At 39.4% G+C, this 24,092-nt stretch overlaps 1 protein-coding gene across 2 annotated transcripts in view; it reads right to left on the bottom strand.

Moving 5' to 3' along the window:
- The window catches only part of LOC111652151 (CD166 antigen homolog A-like), a 38,847-nt gene that overhangs the window by 6,830 nt on the left and 7,925 nt on the right, over positions 1-24,092 (bottom strand). For both annotated transcript variants that reach the window (XM_023402318.2, XM_023402317.2), the window contains exons 2-11: positions 5,077-5,174; positions 4,621-4,837; positions 4,400-4,464; positions 3,891-3,978; positions 3,459-3,632; positions 1,816-1,940; positions 1,534-1,666; positions 1,073-1,185; positions 850-976; positions 504-625 (exon numbers count right to left, since the gene is read on the bottom strand). In XM_023402318.2, coding sequence (XP_023258086.1) covers positions 504-625; positions 850-976; positions 1,073-1,185; positions 1,534-1,666; positions 1,816-1,940; positions 3,459-3,632; positions 3,891-3,978; positions 4,400-4,464; positions 4,621-4,837; positions 5,077-5,174 — 1,262 coding nt within the window. The remainder of the gene's footprint in view (positions 1-503; positions 626-849; positions 977-1,072; positions 1,186-1,533; positions 1,667-1,815; positions 1,941-3,458; positions 3,633-3,890; positions 3,979-4,399; positions 4,465-4,620; positions 4,838-5,076; positions 5,175-24,092) is intronic.

Consider the following 24,092-nt stretch of genomic DNA (forward strand, 5'->3'; position numbering starts at 1 on the left):
TAACTGTTCGTCGTGTGTGCTTTTGTACAGTTATGGTTACAGACTCTGGAGACTCCTTACTCTCCATTTCATTCGCCAAAAAAGAGGCAAAACACACAACAAACAAAGCTAAAGACGAATTTGATAACATTATTATTATCAGAATTACCATTATCATCATTATTATTATCTTAAAATTTTCTATAGATACCGTTCTATATCATCATACAGACAATATTGTTTTCGTGGATTATTTTGGCCACGATAATCGTGTGGTGATCGATGTGGTCTGATATTGTGAAAGCCCTAGCATGAACACCACGAATAAACTCAGACACAAGCAAGTATACTGGAGTTTGATTTTGTTAACTGTGTCTATCGACAAAATCCTGCATGTAACTGTGCTGGGAATCTCACTGAATTTTGTGAAGGTGAGATAAATATTTGTTGAGTTAAATGAAATTGATGGTTATGACCTTCTGACATTGTAACAATTATCAGTGCAAGAGTGTGAGTTTGCATACCGAGGTGCCATTGATGCTCCAGGTAACAGCTGGCTTTGGGGAACCTTCAGCCTCACAAATCAAGACTTTATGTTGGCCATCTTCACCGCGGCGTTTGGACAGCTGTTTGATGACTGGAGCACCTGCAAGAGGATGTAATTCTTCAGATACATCTGAATGAGAAAATGATTGGTCATGGTTATTTGCTTTCTTGCCGAGAGTCTGATGAAAAGATAAGACACCACTGGCTGTAGCTTCATCTTTGCTGTACAGGTATGTGAATGGTATCAATATTCTCATCTCGCTCTTAGCAACAAAGCAAATAAGCTTAGTTCCCCAAATCTCCGAGTTTGGTTTAAACCCTTACCTTCAACAAGCAGCTCAACAGAAGCTTTTCGGCTGAGGAGCCCCATTGCCACCTCGCACTCGTACCGACCGGAGTCCGAGTAACTCAGCGTTTTAAACTTAGGCTCTTTATCCATTTTAACATTGTCCTGAATTGAATGATAAAATATCAGCACTGTCAATAAAAAGCACAAACTTTTCTTCATTCATTCACTTACTTTGCAGTTTAAACAATTGCTTTTTACCTTTGTCCAGGAGACCTTTGGTTCTCCGGAAGCATCAATCCGGAGAGTTAGATTTAAGGCCTCACCAGCTCTCTTCACGATGTTCCCAGAGGGGCTTAAATTGATGTCTAAGTCTAAAAAGAGAGAGGAAAGTGGTGAAAACACGGTTCAGAGGCCTGATGAGGGTTGAAACATTCCTGCTGTTAACCATATAGCCCTGCACTTGGCTCACAGCCCTGCAGATTCAGCTTATTAGAGGCAGAGCGATTGACATAACACTTTTCCCCACAATGCACAGGAAGACAAGTAGGCTGGCAAAGAGATGCATTACGACTTTCTTTTCTCTAACACACACTTCCCACTTTCATTGTAATAGGTGTAGGTAGAAAAGAAATTACACAGACATTAATGCTGGTGGGTGGCATAACTTCAGTAATTTCAAATATTCAGTCACACAGTGTATCAATATCTTGGTTTCTTACAGTTTACTGTGATGTCCTCAGATGCTTCCAACATGGGGTTGTCAATGAGGGAGCATTTGTATTCACCACTGGCGTCACGTGAAACATTCATGATGGTGTAAGTGTCTGCATTTTCCACTTTCACCATTTCTTCCTTCAAAGACACACAATCAGAAAAACAGTGATTAGTCTAGGAAGCCTTATAAGAGGAAAGAAGAGGTGGCATCATAAATCTATAGATGCAATAGTAGCAGGAATAGAAGGAATTTCTGTTTTTGGTGAGATATTGATGAGGATGTGTACCTTAAGGTGGAAGTTAAAGCTGGTAGGAGCTGGGTTACCATCTGCAACGCACTTCAGAGTCACATTGTCTCCTTCTACGAGGGGGTCCTGAGCAATGACCTGAAGGACAATGTTTTCTGTGGAGTCTGGGCAGAAAATGGGAGATAGAAGGTCAGAGAGGGGATGTATGTATGTGAGTGTGGCCGGAGTAACAAGTGCAGCGTACGGCTGACTGCGAGGACTGCAGATACCAACTGTGGCAGTGCACTACAGAGAGCTCTGACTTTGTGCATCAGTACTGGTCATGACCAACTTCAAAATCCAGCTGAGGAGATGGTTGAATTGAAGTCATATTCTCTCAACCAAACAATCCTTTCAAAGCTCAATGTTTCTGCTCCATCTGAGTCAAACTCTTCACATTTCATGTAAGAAAGTGTTCCAGCATTGATAAGTTCTACTTTCAGGCCATGTTTTCCAGGTAACTTCAATATTTAATGTTGCGTTTGGTATAAATTCCACTACAGAGTTACACAATCCACACCTCATTTTATATAAAATAAAAGATGCCATTTCAGATTTCTGTCTTGGCTAGAACTAAAAGAATTACAGGGAAAAGTATTAGTGTAGACAGAAAAATTACACAGGCGGCAGTTTTAGTCCGTTTTTTGTGGTCTTCTTTGAGAGCTTGTGGGTCAGGAGCCGCTGCTGAAAAGAACCCTGAAAAGCCTGGCGAATAACTGCATGTGATGTTGAAAATATGTGACTCTAATCAAATTGTCAGACTAGTGTTACTTTGACTGTATTTTTAAGTCATATTAAATAACATTTGGCAGCTGCACTTGCCAAATATATCACAAAACCTCATTACAGTCGATAAAACATTTTAATGACTGAAGCTCAGAATTGAAATAAGCTCCGCTGTTTAACAGTGGTGCTTTTTTGACAACAAAAAGCACAAAAAGAAGTGTTTATAAAGTGTTAACTGTCCCATATTTTACAATTTCCTGGTGTTTTGTGTGTTAATATCAATAACAAGATATATTTGTAGTTTTAAGAACCAAAAACCATCTCAATGTATTGTCTGGAGCTATACTAACAAGAGGTTGGAGATCCAATCAGAAGAGCCTCTCTTCTGATAAATATAGCACCATGATCTGCTTTATAATCAAAAAACACATTGAGATTTGACTCTATACAATATGGGAAAGAAAAAAGGCACAGATACTAATAAAATATTCTTATATGGTCAGAGTGATTTTCTAAAAGTAGAAAACCTCTCTGCTGCAGTGTTGTTTTTTTAACTTCTCATATTTTCAACAAAACTGGAGCGTACTCAAAGAGAATCTACTTCCTTCAACTGTCTATTTTTTCCTAAGGATTTCTAGTCTGCAGCTGCATTTGGATCTGTGCCAAAAAACCTAAGGTGATGGACAATTGAGAGATACATATGCCAAGGAACAGTTCGACTTTTTTGGTAAATATATTTTTTCAGTTTCCTTGCAAAAGTTAGAGGAGAAGCAAATAAATCAAATAAGTGATGATAAAACTGAAAAAAAAAAGTCATCACCAACCAACATTTTAGTCTCTTAATTTGTGCCGAAATTGCTCGTCTGCAAACAGAAAGTATGTTCAGCGTATGTTGTTGGCAGAGTTTTGTGACTCACATGTGATGGTGAAGGTCGCTGGAGAGGAAACCAGCTCTGCGCCCCCAGTGTGCTGAGTGCTGCAGGTGAACTGAGCGTTCGTGTCTTCCTTCTCGGCCGAGTACTCCAGTATGGAGGAAGTGGTTGAGAGGCCAGTAACAGGGTCTACCAGCACAGAGGCTTGGATGGAAATCCCTAGACAGAAAACAAACAACTCTGTCTGAAAACCCCAAACAAGAAAACAATGGCGTAATGACCAAAACGCTGTACTCACACTGTCGATGAGGCACAGCGCAATTCATCACTGAAGGATAATTTAGAGCGACTTTCCCAGTCAGAAAGAATAAAAACATCTGTCTGTGCGCTGTTTATAAATGTCAAACTTGCCCAAACCACTCCAAAGAGCTGTTTTAGTAGCATTTAAGGACATGCAACAAGATGAGGAACACACACCTTTCCCATCAGCCACCAGAGGTTTATTGTTCTTTAACCACGTGATGTTTGCAGCTGGATTGGCATCCTGTGCAACACATGTTCCTAGCTGTGGAACAAAACAAAAAAAAAAGATCACAACTTGAGGAAAAAGAAAACCTGCACTCGGAGACAAAAGTATTGAAAAAAATAATCATCATTTCATGAATCTTTATAAATGACTAAACATCTGAGCAAATGAGCTTTTTAGTGCCTCGCCACCATTTGAGGACTGAGGAGTTTTCTGCGCAATAGACCCTGAAATGCCCAAAGCATTTCTAAAGCCCCTCAGATCCTTTGGGTATTTTAATTGCAGGAGGGGGATTCTTCTCTTTACTAATTCATGAGAATCACTTCAAAGAACTCATTACTGTAGTAACGTGGTCTCTGCTATGCCTCAAGATACCTTCGCTCAAGCAAGGGATTTCCCATGATAATTTACTGCTTAAAATAATGTAGGTATAAGCAATGTTTATCATTAAAAACCCCACCTTAGTAAGTTTGCCAATCTCTAGTTCCTCCGCTTTGTCAGAAATCTCCAGGCCTTCTGGCATCTCTGAAACACATTTGAAAAAAAAAAAAAAAACGTGTTAAAGAGCAGGATGTTATTGTAAGTGATTCGTGTGCTGCGTGTTGCTTTTGTCAGTTACAGCAGCACCTTACCTGAAGGAAAAAGGAAAGTTATTTTAGACCTGTGACAGCTTGTACTCACTGTAGATCACCACATTAACTGGGTATTCTGTGATGTCTGCACTAGCCACCACCATGCAGGTGAAAGTCCGCTGGTCAGTCAGCCTGGCTGCAGAAAGCAGCAGGCTGGAGTTCTCGGCCATGCTCACACGGTCCTTGTATTCATCAGTGGCTGTGATTACGGCATTCTGGTTTGTCTGCTTGACCAGCAGGTCTCCTGGAAGACCTTCTCCTTTGTCCTGGAAAGCAGAGGAGAGTGCACTTGTTACATGCCTGTCACATATGGCACTGGGATCCAATTCAAATAAAAGCACAGTGTTTTGTTCCCCACCCTCAGCTCGTGCACTGTCATATGGAGGGACAGATGCATGGTCTAATGCACAGCATATGCTCTCAGACTGGGTGTGGCTCAGACATGATAAGTGGGTGTCAGACGGCCTTCACCATTTTGAATCCATTGACCTCTGCCGTGACTTACATATTTCCATTTAGTGATGATGGCGTCGTCTGCTTTTATGTTGCATGGGATCTCGAGTGTTTCCCCGTATATGCCGATAACGGTGTCCAAACCGCTGACTGGGAAAGAGAAAAGCAAAGCCACATTCGTCAGTTACTTTTTCAGAGGGGCAAATCTGGTCAGCTCCAACACAGCATGAAAGTTTTTGACTGAAAATCGAAATCCGTTATTACTGCGAATGCTTCAAGAGTCCTCCCTTCCTGTATTTAATTGACCAACATTCATCAATACCACTTATTGTTTGCTTAAAAACACCAAGAATAGCCGTTTCTATAGAGTTCTGTTAATTTTACAGCTCCTTTGGAAAGAAAACAACCTTTCCTGCCCTAAATTTCATTGAAAATATCGCCATGGAGACAAAGTGCTTGAGAGGGGGATGGGAGGAGGGTGCAAGCAGAAGCCTCTCAATGGGCTGCTACGAGGGGTTAGAGGGCTGCAGGGAAGAAGAGACTGCCACGGCCCGACTGAAAATGAGGTGTTGCTCAGTTTTTTGTATTCACATTCACATTTCAGACCTCTCAGAGTTCAGGCTGAGGAAAACGCACAAGTGGTTGTGTGGAAACGAACATCTGACAGCTAAAATCCAAAACAGCTAGTCAGCAGCTCAGTAAAGTGAATGAGAGTAATTTCTATCGGCTGAATCACTGACAAATAACATTTGTGTATTTACAGGAAAAGTGCCAAACAATTAAGATGCTTGAATATTCTGTGTGCATTCAACCCCGAAATTGTCTGATTATATTCATGCACAAAGAACCAGCTGCAAACTATAATGTCATTTCTGCACTGAAACAAAAGTTGTACTCTCTCTTTCCCTCATCAGACTTTTAAAGATTTCCTCGGAGTGGTGCAAAGATGGCGCAGTCAATTCATTTGCTTTGTGTGTGATACTCATTTGAATCCTGTTTGAATGAAAGTAAATACTTTTACTATGGTTACCATTGTCTACATCAGGACAAAGTAACAACTGGGACCCTGAAGGCATATTTGCACAGTGGAATGTAAGCGGGCAAGTTCAGAAGGCGCGCAAACGTCTGTTTTGTTTCCCACATGTTAAACCCCCCCGTCGTCGAGTGTCGTTTTCAACATCGAGACAATTAAACAAGTTCATAAAATAGTTATGTACCAGTCTGATGTATCACTTTTCTAAAGATACAAACATATCAAACAGTTTTGCCTCAAGTCAACAGTCTGCTGCCGCTGCCGTCCTCCTGACACTCAGTTCACACTTTTCAGTCATCGTTTTGAGCTGTCAACTCTCAAACAACATCAAGTCTGACACTGAACTAACCACCATCTGTAAAGACACTCCAGCAAGCAGACGACAAACAACAGACAAAGTGATTAGAAACAAGGCGGGGCCGCCTTATGCTCCAAGTTGTTTTCAGCTGTTGCTATTACTTATATGGCTTCTCTGCCCTGTGGCCACTGTTCTCACTCTGGCATTCTGGAAAAAACAATTATTTCTCTTGCAGAGAAATATACAAGAAGATTGAAATATGAAGCTGCTGCCGAGTTTCAAAACTGACTCGGGCTCTGTCCAAATTTGCCTGCTAGCACCTCTAAAGCCTCCAAATCAACACTCTTGTTGTTATCTTGTTTGTTTGCTTATCTATGTGACAAACACTTTTTAGCCAAATAACACCATGAATGTTACTGAAATGTGGCTGTCATAGATACTAAGTGATTCTTTTTTTTTAATACATTGCTGACTTTTAATGATCTCTATTTGCGCGTCATGGTAGTGTATGCACGTTAACACGGCTAGCTAGGCTAGTCAGTATCGACTGCCTGTGCAAGTGGCTAACGGTAATGTTAATTCTTCAACTCTGACCAGTCTGTACCAAAGGTATTAGCGAAAGTATCTAGAGACTTAAGAGCACACTCGTGGGAAAGCTGAGCAGTTAGACCGCTGTGATTAACTATCCAATTAAATTTGTTTTGTATATTTCCAGGCTACAACCAGCGCTGCTGCAGCTGAAGCAGAGAGAGAGAGGGTCAGGAAAAGGATTGCTGTAGCTAATGAAGAGAGAGATGTAGGAGAGGAGGAGGAGGACAGAAGCCAACATGCTGCTGTGGGAGAGGGCAGAAGCAACAAGTGGGAGAAAACACACACATAGAGCCTTATGCACTGTTCAGTTACTTATGTGTGACAAAGTACCTGACAATTAAAATATTTGCAGTGGCCCACCTCATACCTTATATACAGTAATGATTACATGATACTATATAGTATTATATATGGTACAATACCCCACAAATAAAATCTTATTCTGTTGGAAAAGACCAGATTCCTGCGCGGGTCATAACAAACTGTAACTCAATAAATCACCCAAAAAAAAAAAAAAAAAAAAGAAAAAAACCTTGGCTGTTGCTGGGTAGACTGAAGTCTATAATTCACTATGACATACGTATGAAAAGAGCTAGACTGATGGGTGTTTTTACAGGTACATAGACAGGAAGCTAAATATACACAGGCGAGAACAAATGGGATTTAAAAAAGGTGCAAGTTATATTCGTGTTGATGACTATTATGGCTATTATCAGCTTTATCCCTGAAGCAGGGACTGCTTAAGTGAGCATCAAAGAAGTGAAACCCACCTAATAAAAACTATCTGAGAAACCCATTGCACCACCACAGCACTTCACCCACATAGATATACCAACCCTGCATTTAAATAAGGCTCAGCGACATTTAATGCTGACAGCACGGGACAAAACAAACCTCACTACATTTCAGCTGCTGACAGTTTTCCCAGGAATTCATCACCAAACACAGGGATAAGCTCTGTCACTAGTCAACTGAAGTGCAATTAAAACTATTTCCTGCAGTGATGCTTCTCATTGTCTGTGATTTGCCACACCCAGAATCGGTTCCTCTAGTATTATAAAGTGAATTAAAAGGCTTAAAAGCTCAGTAAGTCATTTTCCTACGTCAAAATCACCTGGTGTCTTGCACAACTTCAGGTATTTGCCCATTTTCTGATGTATTCATGAATAATTATTTTCTTAAGTGTCTGATTCAGTTAGATTTGATTGTCATGCAGCTGAAAAGCAGCCGCACTGTACGCTCCATCTCTCCAACTAAGAGTGGCAAATGGGCAGTTTGTTGGACCGTAAATTGGTACCTGCTAACATCCAGCTTTTGGCAGCCGGGTGTACATCAGCCCGATCCACCTGAAACAGTAACGCAGATTGCTGGTGCGAACACAGCATTATGATGGAGCTACGCCACACTGCCTTGTTTTGCCTTTCTAATGTTAATCTAATGAAACTGACTCTCATGCTTGAATGGGCTTCATTCAGATGTGCAGGTCTCTGGTCCAGCCTGAAACGACTGCACACGCTGGGCAGAAAAAGGAAAATGGAGACATTGTGAATCTATTAAGGGGAGGCAGTTAATGAGCTCTCTGTGCAAGACACGGGCATATGGTTTTGCATATGTGTCACATCTGATGTTAAACTCCTACACTTCACCTCAGGAGTTATTTAAGGGTGTCCAAAATAATCTGTCAGCAACTTGATTATGTGCTACACCTGGGTGCACCTGTTGGTGCCAGAACACTGATGGTTGAGCAAACATCCAAATGTTTTTCTGAATCTGGTTGCCAACCAGGTCTACATATGCCGTGCCTTAGTGTCGAGACTTCTCAGGAGAGAGTGCAACACAGCCTGCTCTGCTGAATCTTGCAGTGGTTAAATAATAAGAGTCAGTTATATTCAGGTTACGCTGCATGCACTGCAGTGTTGGAAAGGTTATCGCTCTTCCTGTATAATGGACTCCTTACATTTCAAATTTAAATAGGCATTTTTGAATATTCAAATAAAGCCGTGTTCAGTCTCTCTGAGAACTTTAAAAGAGTCTGTATTAAGGAGAAAGCTTTATCTGCACAGATTACACTGCTACACAATGAGAACTAAGCACACATGTTGAGTTACAGGAGACAAAGCTCCTGCTGCTTATTGAGATAAGGTAATCCTGTGCAACAAAAGTAGGTGAACAGTGTGACTTGAACATTGAGAAACAAATGCACGCACACAAAGCGTACAAAAAGATGATCTATTCTAACAGCTGTCTATATGATGACAATGAATGAAAGACAGTTTAACCCTTGTGTTTCTTTGTGATTGGATCATTTCTTAATTGTTTGGGTTCCCCCGCTGATGAGTGTGTACATAGCGTTGTTATTACACAAATTAAGGAAAACTTGAAAATGTTATGCTATATGGAATACGCATGACCAGACATGTATTTCTTTTGTTGGCCAGGAAGCCATACATGAACAGAGATTATAAGGACGTCACTCATGTTCTGGGTCAGTTTAACCACTGAGGTGATGAGAAATCTTTTAAAAAACCCCAAAACAGAACTAGATTTATTTGGGATTTGTGAGGGATAGTGCGCTGCAAAAACTACTGTCAACACCAATTACAGATATAACACATCTGAAAAACCATTGCATTTATCCATATTTTAAAGCTAGGATTTCTCAGACTCCAAAGAGAGGTAATGTGTAATGTGTGAAGTTTTTTTTTTTTTTTAATACGAGACTTCAGGAACATGTCATCACTTTCAAAACTGTGTTTATAAGCAATTCTTATTAAATTAGTTAAACTCATGAAGTATCAAGCTGTTTAAAACATATCGAATATGTTTTTTAAGCTGGTAAATAGAGCTCAGAGCGTCCAGGACCTCAAGCAAAAGATTTGGGTCTGTGTCATTTAGAAATCATTCATTGGCACTTTGGTCCTCTGAGCCCAAAAATAACGTGGCTGGCCAGGTTTTCTGTGAATTCCCCTGCATTTTTAAAAGCAGAGTTCTCATACTGGACACAAAAAATTAGCTAATACTCTGGCGATGGTAAATCAAGTAATAGACAGGCGAGAGACAGTGACAGGAGGCAGCACCACAGGAGATACTTTCATGTTCCTGATTAAGGCGCCTCTATCCCTGAGAAGAGACAGGTGACGACAGCTCAGATATAAGCTCACCAGGGAAATCAGCCGCCTCCCCACACTAGTCTCTATATCCCTGTTTTGCTACCTTATGCCCTCCCATTTGTATTTGCGTGTGTGCCTGGAGTGTGTGCGCACGTCTTTCAGCTGCAACATCCAAAAGAAAACGGAGGCCCAAACTTATTAAGCGCTGAAAATGAGGATTGTGCAGTGAATGGAGATCCCATGGCGCATGTCCACAAAGACTTGATGGCAAATAGCCTCGCTTCAGAAGCGGTTCAGCAGTGAGGGGGCAGACAGAACCACTTCAACTAGATCAATAACACTTGAGGAAAGGCTAGATTCTTATAGTGAGTGGTGCTTGCCTAAGAAGCGAGAAATCAAAGAAAACCTAACCTTCCGTGACATTCTGGTTCTCATCCTTGTCTTTCCTTTAATAATTTAACAAGTGCTGAATTTTGATTAGCCATATCAAGTAACTGAAATGAGAAGAGATCAGTGATTTAATAAGCTAAATCTCTCATTGCTTGCTGTCACAAAAAATAGAGGGACTTCTGTCATGCGGAGAGGTGTCGGACGGTTTAGGGAAAATGACTCTCTCCCACCAGGGCCCCCAAAGCGTCCTTGTAGCTATTCAGTAATATATATGAGCTCTATAGGCTGCTGTTTTGTCACTCTGTTCACTCTGCGTTACTGACTATTACAAGCATATGACTGTATTTAAATTCTGTTACAGTATCGGTTCATGCTGGGGCAGTCTTCCAAACCAGCTAGCAGCTCTTTTTAACTCCATCGCTACATCCTCACTATCTGCATCTGTCTTTCTCAAGGGAAGGGATGTAATCATGTCACTGATGGATAAGTGACAGCGCACTTGCACAACATCCCTTTCACACGGTTTCTCTTTTTGTTGCAGGCTGAACCATGGAAGCACCATTCCAATCGTCGACATTGTGGGCTCTATAATTTTGCTTTTTCCTGCCTACTGTAATTGCCTGTCAGTGTCTTTATAGCATAAAACTAAGGGCATCGGCCTGTATATTTTTTCCGGACTGTCGACAGCTGGCTACACAAAAAATAAATAAATAAATAAATTCCAGGACTGAGTGACTGAAGGGTGCACAACAAATTGTCCTGTATGCTCTGTTGTGTGTGTATGTCACAGTGAGAGCAGGGTGGTATTTTTCAATACATTCTCTCTCTCACTTTTGTGGGTTGACTACACACTTTTTTTGGCTCAAGGGATGGACATGACCTCATGTCGGTTAGTCAGCTGGTCCACCACTTTGGTAAAGACTGAAATATTTCAACTTTTAAACTGATTTCTCCGACATTCATGGTCTCCAGAAGCATCCGAATTACTTTGGTGATTCTCTGATTTTCCTCATGGAGTGCCTCCACGAGGTTAATATTTGTGATCGGGGCGAGTTGGCTCATAAGCAGGGTTGTCCTATATTTGGGTCAATACAATGTTTTCATTATTCACAAGCCCGATTTGTTATTAGCAGTTTTGTGACATCTTCAGTCGCCTTATTTTATGGAATCAACGATCCAAAACCCAAGACAACGAAAAGCAACAAATCATTGCATAGTCTATTTGAAGCTGCAACCAAAGAATATCTGTCGTTTGATAAACTGCTTGATAAACAGGTGAAATGTTTCATCAATTATAAAATTAATTGTTGAATAATTGCTCAAAATTGTTTCAGCTCTAATGCTGACGTTGACAAGCTGCCTAAATTAATCTATTTTTCCAAAGTAAGCAGCAGGTATGATCTTGTTCAAATACTTTGGGATTGACAAAAGCCATATTATGTGAAAGGAACTGCACAGAGTCTGTGACGTGTAGATTTAGAGCCATTTCCCGAACCTCAATTTACGCCACACCATCTGCTTCAAGGCACAAAAAGCTACCCAACACCCTAAAGATATTGCCCTGCGTCTGTTGACCTTCAGAGCGGAGTGAGGGTCTTTTAGAGGGAACCAATCTGAAAAAAAGGTCCATTTATGGACAGACTTGGGACAAAGGTTTCATTTTCTGACAATGTTGCCCATAGGCTCCATCTATGGTACAGCTGTACTAGGCCTGTCAAGTCTTTTCTTTATTTTTAATAAGTGATTTACTCTATACAGATTCTTATTTATAATGTGTATATATATATATATATATATATATATATATTTACTTATAAGTTCCATTAGAAATGTGACATTTATTACTTTTAAGATGGAAAAGAGCATATGATATTGTCTGATATTAATATAATACTGAATGGGTAAAGTGTACAGCAGACCAATTTATTTTCATGTTTATGAGACATTCTCTTGTGCAACATATAGGTGAGACTTCACTTTGTGTCCTCAAACATTGAATGAAGTCATCCACTTCAGATACTGTTTACTTATAGCCCTCAATAAGATATCACAAGATCGTTTTACAATCTACTCAAGACTGAAACAATTATCATTGTTGTCAGAAAATTAACTGCAATTATGTTGATAATCATTCCAATCATTCATGCAACTTATCATATGTGATGATATGATTGTTTTCTCAACTATTGCTGGCAGAAAAACAGGAGCATAAATTTATCACCTTGGGCTCTAGGATGTTATGACAAGCATTTTTTTTTTTTTACTGTTTTCTTAAACTTTAATGACGAAAGGACAAATTGATTAACTGAGAAAATAAATGATTGCATATGTTGCTTCAAACACAGTTTCCAAAGATTTAACTCTTACACATCTCTGTGCCTAGTGTTTCAGCCCTTTATTTGTTTGCTTCTCTTCTACTCTGTGATCACATACACAGTATTTTAATACAGCCGAATTTCCAATAAAGCTGTTCTCATTTACATGTCTGTCTGTTTCTGTTGTTAAATCATAAATCATGACAAACGCTGTGCTGGGATTTTAGCTTTATTTACTTGTAAAATGATCACTCATGGAGAAAGTTAGATGCTCATTCACCTCAGCTGCTATGCAGTTAGCATAGAGATGTGTGCCTGCAGAGGTTAAGAGCTTGTGTATGAAAAGTAGCTTTGCCCAAAAAGTGCTTTCATGAGAAACAGTCGCGTAAGGGGTCTGAAAAGTTTATGTAGCGTCAAAGGCGCTGTTCATTTGGAAAGAGCTATGACCAATGGTGTAACTCCATCATTCAGTCAGTCAGTCAGTCAGCCATAGTATATTATAGGGCTGCCCCCACTGTTGCAGTTCATCCAAAAATAGAAAAGTGGCCAATCCTCATACTGGGGAACACTAGTAGCAATTTAACAATTGTTCCGTTATCAAAACAGTTGCAATTTATTTTGTGTGATTTACAAATCGATAAATTGACAAATCATTTTTAATTTACTTTTTTTTTTTTTTTGTCAAAAACAGGACAACCTTAAAAATCAGTGTAAAATAAAATAAATACAAACCCCTCACATTTTCACAGTCTACACTGTGAGGAGTCATGTTTGCTACCTCAGGAAAAAAAAACAAGCCTGTGTACTGCTAAGGAAAGGGATGGACAGCAACTGGAGAACTGTGTGGTGGATACAACACACAGTATAATAAGTCTTTGTCTATTAAGCATAATGGCTCCCCTCCTTCGCCCTATGGAGGACAAGAGCCATTATGCTTAATAGACTATCGCAGCATGGACATTTTTAGACCACTGCGAGTCCAAACCAACAATAGCGTTCATGCTTGGCAAACAAAATACCCAATCACAGAACCCATGATAATCCCTGCATGTTCACGACAAACAGGCAAAAAGTCCAATATGTATGTAAAAGGTTTTACAAAATAGAAGAATGCAAAGGCACAGAGGAGTAAAGCTCTAGAAAATAACATTCTTTTTACTTCAGTGTACCTGAGCATTGAATAGCTTAACCTGCCTTACACCCCCCTCTTGCTGAATATAAAATGCAGTTTCCAGTATGAAATAAATAACATAACTTCTAGAGAGACATATAGATACATCTCTCCCCCTCAGGCAAGGAAAACAATGTTCATTTGCTGCATCATGTGTGGTCACCACACACCTACAGACAACAGCAGGTGGGAACAGGGCTAATGCATTGCCTGCAGTCCCACCTGTCGGGATCCCATTGTTGCCTTGTGACTGAAAATGCTGGCTCCATTTTCTCTGATTTCAGACTCGTCCCGAGGAGTCCTCAGTACTTGTGCAGACCTGCTGCTGAGGGATCACGTTGCTGCTTCCGTCTCTCGTAAGGGATTGAGATGAGAGGACAAAGAAAGGAGGGAAAAAGACGGGAAGGATTTATTTTGCCTTCAGCTCTTTTAAGCCACTTGTGCAATTAATAGTTAATTCCCTAAAGAAACATAATGGTGTGATGTTGAATGCAAGTTTTCAAGGCTCCTAAAATATATTTTTGATTCCACTTGTAACTATGACTCAATGGAGTTCAAACACTTACATTTATTTAATTAGAAACATTTCACCACTTGTGTTTCTTCTCGTCACTGATTGGAAGTGGGAGGGGCTCAGTTGGAGAAAGATGATATGTTGCATATTTCCATGCACCAATCAAAGTTTAACAACATTTAAATCAAATATGTGGCGACGGTGGTCAGGCTGTTGTTCCAACCACACACTCCTGATGAGGGAAATAAGCTGAGTTTAAATGATTAGGAAAGTTTGTGATTATGAGGGAATAGACATTTCCTGTTAGTGTTTAAGATTGTAAAGTTTTTCGATAAATTTTACTGAGGCTGAAGTAAAAATATCTCCACATGATGCCACATTGTGTCTGAAGCGTTGCCCGAGGTAATAGGAAAAACACAGCACCAAACAAAAAATAGACCTCAGACTGCCAAGGTAGATTGCCAAAATTAGTTATTTTCTCATATTTCCAAGACCAATCTGAATTTCAGCATCATTCCTAATTCACTATCATTCAAGCTTTGAAGCTGGATAATAAGAGACATAATCTAAAGATTTACAGAATACAAAAAAAAAACTGCAACAGATTCAAAAATGTCTTGCATTTTTCCCTTTGATTAGCAACCAAGTTTGAAATGAGCTTTTGAAAGGAAAGCATTGTCAAGTGTTTTTAATAAATGATGTTCAAGTTCCTTTAATTGACTGTCTCGCTCTAAAGATGCTGACAGCGCAATCAAAGCAGACAATTCAGCTTTGATTTCACTCAAATTGTTCAGTTGAGCTTCAGCAAAGCACTTTATAGAAAACTAATATCTCAGAGGGGGGATTTTTGTTGGTAATGGAGATAAAGGAAGCATGAATAAATGTTACCATTACACGTAAGAACATAGTATGTCTACACTATTAGTAAGGAAAATATGTGTACATGTACAAACACATAGACTTTGTATATGCTTCATTGGCAGTATCGCAGAGTCAATGTGTTGCTTCTCTTCTGTGGTTGAGACAGATGGGAAGGACAGAGGCACATTACAAGAAGGGTGATTATCACTCTAAATGACTTGCCATAAGGTTTCCTAGAAATTGATCTTATGGCATGATCATTAATCTTTGAAATGTTCCCCTATATACACTCGACCACACGAGTGTCTGTAAAACCCTCTTTAAAAATGTCATAAATTGCATGAGCAGATGAGCTGCATGGGTGCAGGGACTGCTTTTAAGACAGCAGCCTGCCGGAGTGAACGGGTGGTAAGTGCACTCAGACATCATGTCCATTATGTTGTGAATTATGTATTTGAGGGGCACAGGGCAGGTGACCCGAGGGGGGACATGGTTGTGAGATGCCTGTGTGTAGACTTGAGGCAGATCATGGGAGACCTCACAATCCTGACTCTAAACATCCACCAACAACTTCCATTAACGACGTGCCATTAAAGGCAACATTACACCATTAACAAAGCACAGCCACAGCGCTTCGTACTTATCCATTAACCCATCCTAATGCAACTAATTGCCTAACGTTTAGACAGTGACTTCCTCCTTTCCTTTCCAGAAGAGCTGGCATTACCTCACTCAAGTCTCTTGGCTATGAATGAACAAAACAGACTTTTTAAATTCCCAGTCAGTAGCAGACACTATGGGAAGCTAATGGATCCGCACATCTCCGCTGTGTCACGATAATCGTGTTTCTCAGGTAAGAATTTGAAAAAACTCCATCACTGCAAAAGGTATAAAAGCCCACCCTCCCTCCCTTCAAAGTAATTTCCTAAAAATAGACACAGCCTGCAAGCGAATCACTGGTTTATGTACAAAATGGGATTATCAAATAATTTCTAGCTATTAAAATGGAAAAACCGGGCATTACCAACTTGAATGCCTCTCCTGCACTGATAGCGCTCATTTTAATTAGGGTTGAGACACGTGCGAGTAGCCATACCATGTCATTCTGAGTGCATCTCTCTCAAAGGCCTTCTATAGGCTGTGACAGGTCAAACAGGGAATTTAAACCTTTTCAACATTTTAAAGAAACCCACAAAATGGACACATTTTGTGCAAAGATAAGTAACCTTCAATTCCAACAGAATAAATATAAACAATTCAACTCAATATAATCTTTAGGAATGAACTGTCATTCAATACTCTGTACTTTCACATATATACCCAAAAGCACCAAAGAAAGGATTCCTATTGAATTTGCTTCTCAGTTTATTTCAAATGTGGCTTTTGTGTAGAGGACAGCAAAGCTGAGGCCTATTAACTCTCAATTCAGTTAAGTCAGACATGTGATTAGAAACCACTCATTCATTCTTAATTATTTCAGAGTAATTTAAATGTGATAACTTTCTCCATATGCCAAGGAGCCTTCAAACTTTATTAAACTGGAGGATCCTACAAGCATTATTGAATTTGTGCGGCTCACTCATGCCTAATGATGAGCTTGCATCCACATGCAACAACCCTGCTAATCGCACAGGCTTTGAGTTTAAGGCAGTTAATCTCGCAATTGCTGAAACATTTCCAAGAGTAATTTTTGGAGGCTAAAGTTGAGTTGAATCTTAAATCCAAAAGAATTTTTTTTTAAATCTCTGGTCGATCTCTGCCAGTTGTCGCAGGAGCACGGATAAAGCACACTTTTTACATGACAATAACACACAACAGAGAACAAAGAACATTACGTGAAGAATCACACATTTACGCCTTGGGTGCGTGTGATAGAAAAGAACAGAAGAGGCGACGCATGTCGTGAAAACACCATCTGCAGCTCTGATTCATGTTTGCAGTGTATATTTTTGGGATTTCAGCGTATCCACGTAGACTCACAACATTTCAGCAGCATGCATCCGAGTTCAGCAGAGACCCGATAACAGGTGTATCTGATCAAATGGTTCATATGGTTCCCTGGTGTTTTTTCTCTGGGTTTAAGATTATGAGGCACAGATAAACGCTCACAGTTTCTCAGAGGGTAGGACTTGCTGTTTGAAATCTCTTTTTCCAGCCTATGTAATTAAAATTGTAGACCCTTTCCCTCCAGCAATCACAGTGATGTATAATTAACCAAATTAAGGCTTGAAAATGCAGTCAAACCGATCATGAAATAAATGTTTACAGTCTAATAAAATAAATGTGAGGGTTAAAGAGGTGCAACAGATGGCGTGATACTTCAGATGAAGCCTCTATCGGTGAGTAACGTGTCTAATGAATATACTGCCCTTTGAATGACTGAAGAGTTTGAAGTGGTATCTATAAATCTGATTGCAAGAGATAAATCTTCAACTTCTTAAAATGTTCTGCCAGATGTGTTAATAGGCTGTTTTAAAATATTCCTGACACATTCAAAACAACCTCTTTGACATCAAAGTGCTCGTCGTTTCACCAGGTCTCTTCTAGAGATATCGCATCAGACAGGGGAATCAGTTTTTTTGCATACAGGCCATAAACCTGCCAGCCTCGCTTGCCTAAAGCAACCCAGCCAACTAGAACAGGACTGACTTCCAGTGTAAGTGTCTGCTCTCTGGATTAGATATCGAACATCATTTGTAATCAATTTTACTGTTAGCCTAAAGGCTCCTCAGCACTAATGTCATGCAGTAAAAGAAATAGGATGAGAGGAAGACTGGTGGTGGAACAATTAGTCGATTAACTGATTAATCAATTGACAGAAAGTAACTGATTCACTTTGTCATTTATCTAACACTTGCTGCTTTTCTTTATATATATATATATATATATATATATATATAATTTTTTTTATATAACTGTAAATTGAAGATCTTTGCGTGTTTGTCAGACAAAACAAACAATGTCACCTTCAGCTATGTAACTTCAGATGAAATTTATAACTTATTCAGACACTTTATAGACTCAAACATTAATTACTTAATTGAAAAAAATTTAATTTGACAGATTATTTAGTAATGAAATTCATTGTTTGTTGTAGCCATTGCCAAGAACTGTTACAAACCCTCACAACATTAGGCTGCAACTGATGATCATTTTCATAACTGATCGATCAAATGAATCTTTTGTTGTTTGAATAATCATTTGTTTATGAAACGTAAGGAAATTCTCATCAGAATTTCTCAAAGCCCATGATGATTTCTTCAAATGTCTGCCCAGCGGTCGTGACGATATTTATTTTACTGTGATATAAGAGAGGGAAAAGCAAAGAAGCTCCAACTAGAGACTGGTTGGCATTTTTTGCTTGAAAAATGACTGAAATTAAATATCGATTATAAAAAGCTGTCAGTGATCAATTTTCTGTTGATCCATTAATCAGCTAATTGTTTCAGCTCTCAATCAATCATTGAAGTCATATATCAAGTAGAAATGTCAAACACTCTTGCTGCTACTTTTCCCTGTTTTATATCATTGCAAATTAAATATCTTCGGGGGTTTGGACTGTTTGCCAGATAAAAAAAAAAGCAATTTGCATGTCACTTTGGCTCTGGGGGACATGTGATGGGCATTTACCCCTTATTTTCTGACAGAAATGTGACAGTGGAATTGGTAATGGAAATAATTGTTAGTTGCAGCCCTCGCCAGGACGCATGACAAACACTCATGCTCAGTGTATTATATATGCAAACAGAGAGAGCCCTACAGGAGGCTCAAGATGGAAACATGCAGCACACCATCAGACTAAAAGCATCTTCCTACTGGTAGAAAATTTGGTGAATTAGATTATTTTTTTATTTTGAAATATTTGCCCAGCTGGCAGCTACAAATTCCGGTATTTACTCAACTGCAGTCAGCTTTTAGTACAAGTTCCTGCCTGTCTGTCTGTCTGCACCACAAGAGCTCTCTCTCCTGTAAAAGTAGCCCCGCCCTGTCCCTGCCCCCACCCTCAACTGCCTCAGAAAGAAAAAAATCCTTTGAACATTTGGTAGCCCATTGGTCCTGGGGGAGCAGTTGTGTTTACTATTATACTATCTGTATGACCATATTACAGTTGTAGGTGTTGCCTGAGGATACCAATCAAACCTGCTGCCACAACACACCCCTGTTCAAGGTAAAAGGATCCTGGTCTGCACAGCAGAGCTGGCAACAAACCCACATACAGCTAACCCTGACCAGAGCAGCGAACGAGGGAGATGAATCAGCCCACGGCCCAATCACTTTTCTACGTGGGTAAACAAGAAAGCGTCCACTTATCGATCTTAAAGTGCTTCATTAGACGCTGCATGAGGCATGATTAATTGAAATATGTGAAATAGCTTTATTATTGTCTGGATTTAATGCACAGCCGCTACCTAACCTCCAATATCAATAATGTATGCCTTGTTAGGCTGTAAACAACAGAAATATTAACAGGTAGATATTTTCATTTGTTCAGCAGTCGTCTTATGTAGCCTTCATCTCTGGTAATTGCCGTGGCGAGGCTGATACTTTCACATTAGTTGAGCAAAGAGTCGTGTATGCTGTTGTGCACTCATAATGACAGACCTGACCTTCTAACCCTTCACTGTGAAACAGAGCAGGCAATGCTCCCCATTCCAATAAGCCAAACAGCCTGGTTGGTATTAAGAGGGCATGACGGTTTCAAATTCTGTCCTGCTTCAGCTTCTGGCTCTGGGGGGGTCCTAAAGCCTCGGCTGGCTAAACAGAGCAGAGAGCGGTGGGAGGAATACATGGAATGCAGATAATACATACAAAGGATTATGTACCTGCTTGCACATCAAATCTGTGTGGTTTCACATTTAATACCCATGGACCAATGTCCGCTTTGATGGAGCACTATGAAAGGTTGGAGATTAACATGCACTGTCACACCACAGAGTCTCCCTACAACTTCAGGACTTTCAGACATATGTGGCAGGATAACCGCTAACGTGATTTGGCTGAGAGGTTTAACAATGGCGCCAAGCTGGTTTTTGTGTATGATGAATTTGGGTATTCTATAAAGGGGAAAGTGTTTGCTTATGTGAAATAAATTCACTTACGTCCAAAAGACAATTTATCTTTTGTTGAAGTAAGGTCACAAATAGTGTTATCCTGCTTTTCTCAAAGACACAACGGATGAAACTGTCACAACAAACCCAATCTTGCTCTTTTATCAGTGTCTTTTGTTTCTGTAAGATGAGACAACCCCGCTCTGAGTTTATGTAATTCAGCATATGTCACCGTCATCCCGGGTCCATGGGTCCTCTAAGGCATAATAATTTCATTAGTAGTGGCTATTACATTTTCTTCCTCCATCATGACATGGAGAGAAGCCATACATCAAGGTAAGTGCTTTTAACCATCCGCCCTTGCATTGCACATAACATCTCCCCCTCTGCCTCTTGTTCTGCGTAGTGCATCCAGAACAAGAGCAGAAGAAGCCCTGCAGATCTAACAGGCAACGAGCAGCAGAGATACACCCCGCTTTACACAAAAACTGTCAATAAGGAAAATGTGCCAACACCTCTTCTATCACTGCAACATATCTACAAGATATCAAAAATATCTACAGTGTGGCCCACAGAGCTCAGGGGTAAAAGTCTCCATGGGAATGTTTCACACAGACTTCCCCCCTTCAAGCAAACTGAGTCAACACATTGTTCAGAAAGTCTTCTGGAGCAATGAGCTGCTTCTACTGCGGGGTCAGACGAAAAACACAGGGGCTTGAGGGCAAAAGCTATAAATTGTAACAGAACAAAAACACCCCTGATAATTAGGAGTGCCTTCACTGTGACTGAGAAAACTAAAAAAAAAAAAAAAAAAAAACTTGTGGTGGAAATTGTACCTGCAAATATGTGATGTGAATATCTTTTTTTTTTGCCAAGCTTTGGTCCATAATGAAATATCTCAACAACTATTGGATGGCTTGACATGAAATTTTCTGAAAGTTTCCTCCAGCACCACCATATTGTCACAATTGTAATTTGTCCTAGGGCGATAACTAACAATTATGTTCATTATCATTTAATTATTTTTCGGATTCATTGAATAATCATTTTCTCTGATATAAATTCTCACATACCAATGTAATGTAATGTAATGTCTATTCTGATTCTAAATAAATCATAATTTTTCAAGTCAAAATGCCAAACATTTCACGGTTCCAGCTTCTCTAGCATTGAGATGTGCTGCTATTCACTGTCTCACATGGTAGTCTATTGAATGTCTTTGCGTTGATCAAAAAAGAAAAGCAATGAAGACATGAACGTGAGCTCTCATGATGTTTATATTGACTATTTTCTATTCAACATATGAATTAATCAAGGAAATAATCAAATAATCAGATAATGGAAACAATCATTGGTTGCAGCCCTAGCACAGATATTTATGTTGCCCTTGAGATGACTTATAATAACTTCAAATCAAGTTTCCAGGAAGCTCTATCATCAGGTCGATTTTTTTTTTTTTAAACTAAATTAGCAAATGTTAGCATGTTAACACACTAATATGGTGACATGACATCAAGAGAGTTAACATGGTAAACATACCTGCTAAAGATCAGCATGCTATCATTATCACCTTGAGCATGCTAACATTAGCATTTAGCTCAAGGTAGCGTACTTCTGTGCCTAGATACAGCATCACAGAATAAACTCTGAGTCTCTCAGAAAAACTTCTCAGCTTAATGTCAAAAAGAATCTCACTACAAATAGAGCGAGAAGGGGGAAAAATTACATTTTAAAAACTAATTTCTCACCTGTCTCCACTGTCTTCAGTTTTTAATATGAAGAACATGCATATTTGCAGGTGTAATGACCTGAGATGTGAAAATGCAGTAAACACAAAACAATAATGAGGACAATAAGACATATATTTACTCATGCATGATATCTGAAGAAATGCCGCCCTGAGCAAGGATGGTAACAAAGCTGTCCAATTATTAGAAACCCACTGGGAGATATTATTGTCTGAACAAATATTCTTGTAATGACAAAGTGTGGCTGTGATATTGTCTTGGTTTGCTGTATGTGTTTGTGTTGGCTCTTGTTACAGATGAGCATGTTGTAGCAAGCCTTCCAATTTGAGGCAGGTAATCCTAAGATTTCCTCAGAAAAAGAGCAAAAAATCCAGGTTGCTTTACCCTAAATGACCCTACCTTACACTCAAAAAAAAAACTACTGTTCATTTTTCACTGTCAATTTTTTTTTTTTTTGCTGTGTGACCCTGTGCATTCAAATGAAATCACTTTCATTATATGAGGAAATGATGTGTCATCTTCTCTGCATCTACTACTTCTGTAGGGGGAGAAATGAATGGTAGCATAATGGGTTATGGCATCTTCATTACTCAAAATTAAACACTGCAAAGTTCATTTAACAACATCCTCACTCTATAGACTAGCCAGGCATGGCACTAATACAAGTTTTATGTGACAAGGGCATCAGGTAGACAGCCTGCTTGTGAGTTTACTATTAAACAGTTGTGCTTTTTTTCTTTTCCAACCACCCTGCAGTCAAGCCAGACTAAAATCAAGACTCCTACGTGTTGAATTTTTTTTTTACTAAGAGGATAAGTCAGAACAAAAGTCGGAATTTAAATTGCGCCAGTGGGATGTGTAATGCTTAGAAATTCTCCCAAGGAACACAAGGCTTCTTGACCTCTTAAGGCATTCCATTAGAAAATTAAGTATTGCATCCAATTACCAGACAAGCATCTCTTCACCTTCCTCGTAAGGCCTGGCAGAGGAACAGCTTAATACTCAGCAGCAAGGCAGAGGGTCTTATCACGAAACATCTAACAGATCCACAAGTCATGCATCACATAAAACATCGCAAGTGGGATAATTGCCATGCAAAAAGTCACCACTTGACTTCTTTGAATAAAGACTGAGGTTAAATCTAAGGAAATAGTGCTGCTACTGCTGATGCGTTTACTTTACAAGATAGTAAAGAGTGACATATTGTAATCTGTTGCAGGATTACATTTCTTCTCAATTAATCATGTTTTTTCATATTTGAATGTACATGCCCCAAGGCCGGGAAATGGATGGAAATCTTAACTTCCCATTGACTGGAATGGGGATATTTTTTGCTTTCAAATGAGGAATGGGAAATTATGATGTATGTACATAGCAAGGAGCATTAATGTGAGTCAAATAACTGATTTTCATTAATATACACGTTAACCTGTTCCCTGAATCATCCAATTATGAATAGGAGTCTGGCATATCCCTACACTCCAATCAGATGAGCTCAAGTACTCTTTAACTTGAATTGTCAGTGTTTATGTTGGTTTAGTCAAATTTGCATTTTTTCTGCCAAGAACCTTATATCCAATATTTAGCTAACTATTTCAAATGTTTATTTTTAGCTCAATATTTCAACAGTATATATTACTTTAAGCTACTTATCTCAGCTGTTTATCTACTTCAAGTTCATTATTTCAGTTGTTTGTTTATGACTTCAAAAGGTAAATATTTCAACAGCTGATCTGTTACTTTTGGCTGTTTCATCTGTGCATTAATTTTAGGTAAATATTTCAAAAGCTTATCCTCTCTTGGTTAACTATGTAAACCATTTATCTTTCTTGCTTTTGCTATCTTAACACATGCCATTTGGGTGTTAAAACTAGCCCCTTTAACACAGAGATCCTGCTCTATTGCTGTTATGAAGACCACTCATTATGTCGGCTCTCCCTTTTTACACAGACCTCCGCTGCTGGTTTAAAGACAAAGCAACAATGCCCC

Source organism: Seriola lalandi, unplaced genomic scaffold, assembly GCF_002814215.2.
Source record: "Seriola lalandi dorsalis isolate HSWRI2012SDOR001 ecotype SW California unplaced genomic scaffold, Sedor1 jcf7180002053927, whole genome shotgun sequence".
In the NCBI taxonomy this organism is placed as follows: Eukaryota; Metazoa; Chordata; class Actinopteri; order Carangiformes; family Carangidae; genus Seriola; species Seriola lalandi.